A 9,238-nucleotide genomic window follows, 5' to 3' on the forward strand; every position below is an offset into this window, starting at 1 on the left:
TGATTGGAGTGTAGCCATAGAGGGCTACACCCTGCGCAGAAGGGACAGAGTAGGGAGAAAAGGCAGAGGGGTAGCTCTCTACGTGGACAGCTAGTAACCCACATTCAGGAAAAAACTGAACTCCTGAATGCCCACTTTGCTTTAGTATTTCACCAGACCAAGGGGAAAGTCAAGCGAGATAAGGCTCATAGGGGGCATGCCAGGAATGACAGCCTCCCCACTGTGGATGCTGAGCAGGTGCAATACCAACTAGAAAAACTAGACATTTAAAAGTCAGCAGGACCGGATGGACTTCATCCAAGAGTGCTGAAGGAGCTGGCTGGGGTCATTGCAGAACCCCGGCAAAGCTATTTCAGAATTCATGGTGCACAGGGGAAATCCCTGAGGACTGGAAGAGGGCCAACATTGTGCCCATCTTCAAGAAGGTGAAGAGGGAGGACCTGGGCAATTATAAGCCAATCAGCCTAACCTCTATCCCAGGGAAAATTCTGGAAAAGCTCATTAAAGAATCTACGTGCGATGAGCTCGGGGAAGGGAAGGGAAGATTCTGAGCGACAGCCAGCATGTCTTTGTTGCAGTTAGGTCTTGTTTTACCAATCTCATCTCCTTCTATGACCAGGTCTTTTGCCACCTGGATATGGGAAACAAGGTAGACATTATATAACTAGACTTCCAAAAGGCTTTTGATCTAGTATCCCACAATATCCTTGTGGGAAAAGTGGAAGATTGTGGGCTCAGCTGCTTGATGGTTCAGTGGGTAGGAAACTGGCTACAGGGTAGACCCAGAGAGTTCTCATGAATGGATATGTGTTGTCCTGGCAAGAAGTGGCCAGTGGTGTCCTTCAGGGGTCCATGCTTGGACCGGTGCTTTTCAACATCTTTATCAATGATTTGGATGTGGGTGTGAAAAGCTTGCTGGCCAAGTTTGTGGACACCAAGTTAAGGGGGAGCGTGGTCATATCAGAAGATCCAGGTGGACCAGGACAGGCTTGAGAGTTGGACAGACTGGAACCAGATGAAGTTTAAAATTTCTAAGTATAAGGTGCTCTATCTGGGGGCAAACTACCTTCAACATACATACAGGCTCAGTGGTGACAGCTTGACTTGTATCATGGCCGAACGGGACCTAGGGGTAATACTTGACCATCGCATGAATATGAGCTGTCAGTGCAAGGTGGAGGTCAGCAGGGCAAATAACATGCTGACATGCATCAACCAAAACTAAGGAAGTAATATTCCCGCTGTACTCAGCACTGGTGAGACCACAGTTGGAGTACTGCATCTAGTTCTGGATGCCACACTTCAATAAGGACGTGGAAAAACCGGGAAGGTCCAGAAAAGAGCCACCCGTATGATCCGGGACTTGCAAGGCAAGCCATATGAGGAAAGGCGGAGAGACCAGGGCCTCTTTTGCCTAAAGAAGAGAAGGTTGAGACGGGACTTACTGCTATATTGGAGGAGTGTATCAGGAGCTTGGTGAATGACTGCTCACTAGGGCACCCCTGAGGAAGACCAGGATCAATAGATACAAACTCCTGCAAGGCGGCTTCAGACTTAATACCAGGAAAAACTCCTTCGCAGTCAGGGTGTCCAGACTGTGGAATAAACTTCCTCCAGAGGTGGTGCAGTCACCTACCCTGGAGGTTTTCAAAAGGAGACTGAACAGTCACGTCACCGGGGTCACTTAACTCCAGTTATCTCCTGGCTAGAGTGGGGGGACTGGACCTGATGATCCGCAAGGTCCCCTCCAGCCTCTAACAATCTATGAATCTATGCCCTTTTAACTTACCAGTGTCTAGACTTTAAAGGCATGCCATGCAGCCCAGCATGGAAGAACCAGTTACAGAAGAACAGAAGAAGTGCCATACTGGATCAGATCAATGGCCCATGTAGCTAAGTATCCTGTCTCCAGCAGTCAGAAGTGAATGTTAGAGGGAGAGCACTGAATGGATCTATACAGTGATTTATCCCCTATCCATTACCCTCCCTAGCACCCACCATTATTAGTTTAGAGATACTAAAGAGTGTTAGAGACACCTCCAACTGTTCCATTATACAGCTATTGATAGATTTATTATACACAAATTTGTCCAGTCCCTTTTTGAACTTGGCTATGCTATCTGCTTCTATCACCTGTGGCAATTAATTTACAAGTTTACTATGTGTTGAGTAAAAAAGTACTTTCTCTTGTTAGTTTTAAACCCGTTTCCTACTAATTTCAATGAATGCCCCTGAGTCCTAGTATTTTGAGACTTATGGTACATGCACAAATTTGTGGGACCTGATCTATGATCATACAGCTTGCTTTACTGGTGCCAGGAGCTGTGCCAGAAATGCAATCTAAGTAAGTTGGGGTGAGGGGACAAGTGAGTGGGATCAGGGGGACCAGGAAGTCCGTGGGTGGGGCTCACAGGTCCAAGGCATTTGGATGGGACTGCAGGGGCTGGCGGGTCTGTAGTGGAAGGCTGTCTGTGCAGGGGTAGGGATGTCAGAGGACTAAAAGAAATCCTGTCACAGTGGTGGTGAGGTGGTAGAAAAAGCACAGCCCTGGGGTTAGGGTAAGTGTCTGTGTTCTCCCAGCCCAAGGACTATGCTCTGAACATGTCCACAGATTTAGTTAGATTAGTCATGGGTTGGCCTGATTTACATAGTACACCTCCTTAGGTGAACTAAGTTAGATTAGGCCAGCCATTTTTTGCCCAATCTAAGCTCCCTGAACATATGTAAAGTTCAGCACTCAGACTGACCTAAACCTAGTTAGGTCAATCTAAGTGTAATGTCTGCATGTACCCTTGGTGAACAACAGGCTATGTTCACCTGGTCCATACCCTTCTTGGTTTTGTAGACCTCTGTTATGTTCCCTCCCAGCCTCCTCCTTTCCAAATTGAAGAGTCTAGTCTTTTTAGTCTCTCCTGGTACGCAACTGCTCCATACCCCTGTTCATTTCAGTTCCTCTTCCCTGTACCTTTTCCAATTCTACTATATTGTTTTGGAAATCCAGAACCCATAACTGCACAGTACTCAAGATGTAAGCACACCATGGATTTGTATAATGGCATAATGATGTTCTATGTTTTGTTTTTTACTTCCTTCTTAACAATGCCCAACATTTTATTGGCTTTTTTGGCTGCAGCTGCACATTGAATGTATGGTATTAGAAAATTATCTGCAATGACTCCAATGTCTCTTTCCTGAGTCATAACAGTGAGTTCAGGACCCAGCATGCTGTATGTATAATTGAGGTTATTTTTCCCCAGGTGCTTTATCTTGCACTTTTCAGCAGTGAAGTTTTTCTGCTATTTTTTTCCACTTAGCTTGGTGAGATTTTTCTTCAGTTCTTCTCCATCAGCTTGGGACTTGACGACTCAGTTGCCAGTTCCCCAATACCAGCAAGCAGCCATACAGCATTCCTTAAAAGGTCTGGGCACATGGGGAGCCCAGGATCAGGAAGACTCTTTCCAATCTCAGGCTCCCTGTGTGTCAGCATGGTCAAAGAGTACTGTAATGGGGAACCCTAACCCTGTTACTAAGAGACAGGGTGGTCCCTTTAAATCCAGAACCTTCCAGCATGGCTGGCCAGTCAAGTAGGGGTTAAGGCTCAAGCCCTGCCAGCTGGTCTGGTGACAGGAAGAGGAAGGCCAGGATCCTACAAATGGCAAGTGGGGCCAGAGGGGCAGCAGGGAGGTGGACTCCCAGTGACCATGGTGCCATGTCTGCAGTCCGTCAGAAGACTACGCCATGCCCTGAGCCATCCTCATGATCATCTAAAGTAAGCAGGCATGTTGCCTCTCTTTTTTCTGTATTATTATTTTTCCATTATATGGCCTTAGAAGCCTATGTTTTGTGTTGAATGTTAAGATGGGTGATTTGGGTGAGGCTATTTGGGGAAGGAGGAGGCCTTATTGGGGGCCCATTGCAGTGTGGGGACCCCAGCGCCAGAGACAGCTCAGTATTTGGGGGTGAGCAGACCCCAGCCCCACAGAGGATGCAGGAGCCTGAGTGAGGTTTTTTTTTTTGACAGCTAGAGCCTGGGAGTCAAACCCTGATTAGTGGTGTTATTTTGACTGACAGGCCTAGCTAGACAGAAAAGAGGTAGGCCCACAGCAGCTGAGACCCCAACATAAAGAGGAATTTACAAATGCCATTTGTGAGGCTTGGGCTGTGGTGTAGGGGAGGAACGGAGCCACAGATAGCGCCCCACCCACCCCCACTCCAGCATAGACTGGGTAAATCCTAGCCCAAGGTACCTCCTGTCCGTTATCCCTCCCCTTCCCTCCTCCTCCCCCAACATGCAGACAGCGCCAGGCGAAGGGCTGGGCTGCATCAGCCCAGCCACTTGTTCAGGCAGAAGTTAATGAAGGTGCTCCAATTTGGAGCACCTTCATTTGAACCCTCATATAATGAAGGTTAAATTGGCATGTGACTGGAGCACCCTGCAGCCATGCTGTTCTGTTAGGGCATGGCTGTAGAGCACTTTCAAGGAGCTGATCTCCCAACAAATATAATTTCTGTGCCCACAGTGCCAAACACAATGGGCCCTGATATCCATTAAAAAATATTTTGAATCTAATGTAATACAAATACCACCACTTGGGTGCCTTTTTTGAAAGAATGGGAAGCTTATTCCAGGTGGCTAGAATGCGGCTTCAAAATCCAGCCGGCCTCTCTCTTACTTATAGCTCTGGGCACATTTAGATTAATGGTGTGCTTTAAGCCAAGCATATATTCATAGTCTGTACTGGAGAAGCGTGATGAGAAATACACTGGTGTCAAATTAATCACATTAATATAGTGTTGTAAACTAATGTTGCTGCTTTTTGCTAGGAGAGACATAACCAATTAAATCTATTGTAGAGGCCACTTTGTGATGAAAAAAAACTGTATAAAAAGACTATAATGGAAATGCAATTTTACTGCTCCATTATTGAGAGATAATGAGGTGGTGTCAACATGAATTACCATGTAATCGCCATAGTTTCCAAAGGTGTATGGCATGTCATTACTGTAAAAGGGCATGCACCTCACACAGTTAACTACTTTTAGCACTGCATATTATAGTCATGTTAAGGAAAAGGCAATGGGGTGTTGTGGCCCTCTCTCAGGGGTTCACAGAACAATGGGTGAGATTTTACACATTATGGGCTGTATTGTATGTTCTCATGAGTAAAAAATACAAGACATCAGTGAGACAACCTAGAAACCTAAGCAAAGGTCACTTTTGGAATTGCCTTCTTGACTCAGAATTTCTTCTTAGAGAACAGCTACACTAGGAAATCGCTTTACTTTAGAAAACCTATTAACTAACATACTTCATTCTACCATGATGGTAAGATTTTTTAGCTAATCTGGTGATAATTACCTTAGAGTTTGAATTTTGATTTCAAAGTTATTGATGATTATCTGACATGTTTCTAAGTATTATTTGTCCTTGTCCAAACTAAGGATTAAATCATGTTTAATATATTAGTTTGTGCATAAACACAGCCTCAATGCTTCTCTCCATAGGGAGTGACATGTGAAATGCTTGATATGAATCAAGGTTTTCTGGCATGACAGATCCCTAGAATCTGCACAGCCAGTCAAACTGATTTCTAGAAACTGTTACCTTTGTCCCACTCTTCTGCCTGGACACTGGGGTTGGAGCAGGCTTTAAAATTGTTGTGAGCAACAGCAACTCTCGCACAAGCAGCTATTTGACTATCTGGCTACAGACTGATAGTCGTGAACTCCCTGACATCAGGCTTTCCTATTTTTGTCACATTTCTCCCATCTCTGAGTCACTGACCCCCATCTAGTCAGAGTATGAGTGAGGGGCAATTTCTAGTTCTCATGCAGTAGGAAGATCAAACCTTCCTCTGAGTGTTCTACTCCACTTATACCCACCTGCTCCTCTCTATCTATGTAAGTGAGAAGAAATGGGGAGACTTCAAGTAGTCAATAATATTTATACACAACTGGAATGGAACAAAAGTAGCCCTTGTTCCATACACCCTCTACTACAGTTCTACCACGGAGCCTCCTAAATCTTGTGCAAGACCTGAGATCTTTAATTATATTTCAAGACAGTCCTCAGTATTTATTGTACATCTCAGCAAAATATGAATTCAAACATATATCCATTTATACACCTGTGCATATATACCAATGTAACAAATATATGCTGTGAATGTATCTCATTGTTTTTAGTGGATCTAAACTAGAATCTGAATACTGTTATATTTCAGCATTTGAAAATACTGCACAGCATGTATGTACATATTGCATCAGCTAACAGACTAATATAGAAAAGAGCCTTACTGAGTTTCAATAGTGTTTCACGTGCATTCATGTTGCTACATATAGAATAGTAAAAATACCCATTACAGAACATGGAAAAAAGCATGCCCGAAGAACAATAGCTGCACACTGTACCACTATAACATACAAAATTAAGATAACATTTGTTTCTTTCAGCTTACCCAAATCTGTAGCTTAATCCTTTTTTCATTTTTGAAAACTGTTTTGACTTTGAAATCGATCCCGACCGTGCTTACAAATGCAGATGTAAAGGAATCATCAGCATAACGGAACAAAAAGGAGGTTTTCCCAACACTGCTGTTGCCAATGATGAGCAATTTGAACATGTAATCAAAGTTCTGGTCAGATGTGTCTTTCTGGCCATATCTGGAATCTTGAGCAGATGCCATCTGTAATAAAATTAAAAGGATTCAAAATAAAAAGGGTTTTTTTCTTATGGTCTCTCACATCCTGCATATTAGAGCCAGTTATATTTTACTGGATTCCTTAGCAATAGAAACCAATGAATTCAGGGACAAGTTTGCAGAAGCCCTAAGTCTTTCTTATGAGTCTGGTATCCATGGCAATAATTCCCACTGCAAAAGACAATGGCAAAACTTACAGTATAGTACCAGGAAGCTGGTTCATCAGGGCTGACTATCATTGTTGATTAGTATAAAGAAACTACCAAAATGACTACAGCAATTACTGCATATAGTACAAAATCTAAAGTCTACAATCACAAAATGTTAGGGATGTGATAATATTATTTCATAAAAGTGCTGAAATTAACCAAGGAAAAAAGTACCATAAGACCTCCTGTTTCTGTCTGAAAGGAAAAATAAGAAAAAAAAATGCAGGCTGTGGCAGCATACAGCATACAGGTATGATTCCCCCTTAACTCTATTCTTAGCTTTTGTCAATTAGTGACACAATGTTAAACTATTTTAGCTCTAAAGTAACTACAGGACTTGACCTAGGTAACAATCCACTGTAATATCTATAACCTTACCCAAAGTATTTTGCCACTACCCTTTTTGTTATCACCTTATGACTGACTTGATAAACATGTCTGATATATGGCTTCATCTCCCTTTCCCCTTTAGTCTCTTCTATATTCTGTAACAGAATACTGGATGCAGTGTTAATGAAGCACAGTAGTACAGGGGATAAATGCTGACATTACCAATCTTGGGTCTCTAAAATTAGACTCTTAAATCTGTATTTAGACTGATAAATAAATAGCAACTACATATTCTTAGCACCTCTTAAACCAGGCCATTTTACATAGAAGTCTTAATATGCACAAATCTCAGTTTTAATTTATTAAAAAGTAAACTTTTTAGCAATCAGACTTTCAGAAAACGCCTTGAAAACTTAACCAACATATTAAAAAAAAATCAGGAGGCCAAGGAAAAGAAACTAATTTTATCATTATTTAAAATCTTGTGATTTTTAAACCAATCTCATTATTCTGGGATCCTGACATGGGTTTTGAATACTTTAATTTGGCAGTCCCAATAGCAGTGTGTGCATTATGGCTTCAGACAGGAAGAACCACCAGCAAACCCTAACTTATGACATATCTCAGGGACCGTCCAACTTCTAAGTGGCCAGGGGTGCACTCACACAGACCACACTAGTGGAGCCATATGCCCTGCAGGCTGCACACTGCATAAACACCCCCCGTGTTGCAACACATGCTTAAACACCCCCCTCTATAGAGTGTGCCCACAGAGGTGGCTCCCCACTGCTGCAATGACACCATGTGGATACCCCCCGCACCATTATGCCACATGCCCACATGAGCACCCTTCCCCTCCACACTGCAGCACACATCCCTGTGGGTGCCTTACTGGTACAGTTCACATCAACATGGGGACTGCCATCACCACCACAGCTTCACCATGATCTCTCTATGACATGCTGTGCCTTGCTGCACCAACCCCTCAGATGCCCGCAAGTCAGGGAAGCTGGAGGATGGAGGAGAAGCCCCAATACTCTGGCTGCTGTGGTAGCCAGAGCAATGTGAGGAGGGTGGCCAGGCAAGAGTCCTGGGGGCCACAGTTTAACTCCTCATGGGCCACATGCAGGTAGTCCACAAGCTGCAAAGTTGGAAAACCCTGACACATGTAAAAGCGGCTTCAGTAAAAACTTGCTCACTTGGGTGTCTAAAGATAGGCAACTCAATATTTGAACAGTGGCTGGATGCATGACTCTGTCTGGGGAGGCCAAGCTCTTTGTTGACCTATACTCTTTTAGCAAGAGTTAGGGTGAAGTTACACATTAAACCTAGAGCACAAGAAAACTATGGAATATTAAGTCGTGTTAAAATGAGAAAGTGGTGTGATTAGTTGTTAAGGGTTAAGACTTGCCACTAGAGGGCTGGTGAGCAGGGGCATGGCTAGGAGCCAGGACACCTGTCCCTATCGCTGCTTAGGGGGTAGGGGAGAGCTGGAAGCAGTGCATCCTGGGATTCTGGAGTACTGCAAAGTGTTTGTTTTACCTCAGTGGAGCGGATTGAATTTACCCTAACAAAAGCTAGCTAGCACAGCCCAATTAATTGTCACCTGAAATGGCCTAACTTTGAGATGTTCAGAGGGTACTCCGTACAAGTTAATGAGCTTTAATTTGCAGATGCTTATGTTTTAAGTGCCCTTAAGAATGGTCTAAGTGTAATATGTAACCTCAACATTAGATAATAGTGTAAAACTTTAGTACATTCTGTTTATTCACTGCCAAGGACAACCGCACCAGGCTACTTTAAAGGAGACTCAACAGGAGACTCCAGTTTTGGGGCAAAAACTTAAGTGAAGGTTTACATTATCAGTCCAGCAAAATTCTAGAAAAGAGGTAAGTCTGACCTTACATAGGATGTACAACCTTTACCTAGAACAAAGTGGAATAATGCCACAAGCTCACAGGTACCTAAACACCCAAGCTTCAGAATTATTGAAAACAC

At 43.5% G+C, this 9,238-nt stretch overlaps 1 protein-coding gene across 1 annotated transcript in view; it reads right to left on the reverse strand.

Annotated features, from left to right (window-relative positions):
* LOC109297798 (ras-related protein Rab-3C) overlaps positions 1–6,687 on the reverse strand; it is a 147,420-nt gene extending 140,733 nt beyond the window's left edge. The window contains exon 1 of the mRNA XM_019517830.1: positions 6,459–6,687. Coding sequence (XP_019373375.1) covers positions 6,459–6,686 — 228 coding nt within the window. The 5' untranslated portion in view covers position 6,687. The remainder of the gene's footprint in view (positions 1–6,458) is intronic.
* Between the last annotated feature and the right edge of the window lie 2,551 nt (positions 6,688–9,238).

This window comes from Gavialis gangeticus, unplaced genomic scaffold, assembly GCF_001723915.1.
Source record: "Gavialis gangeticus isolate Ggan-Ray unplaced genomic scaffold, GavGan_comp1, whole genome shotgun sequence".
Classification (NCBI taxonomy): domain Eukaryota; kingdom Metazoa; phylum Chordata; order Crocodylia; family Gavialidae; genus Gavialis; species Gavialis gangeticus.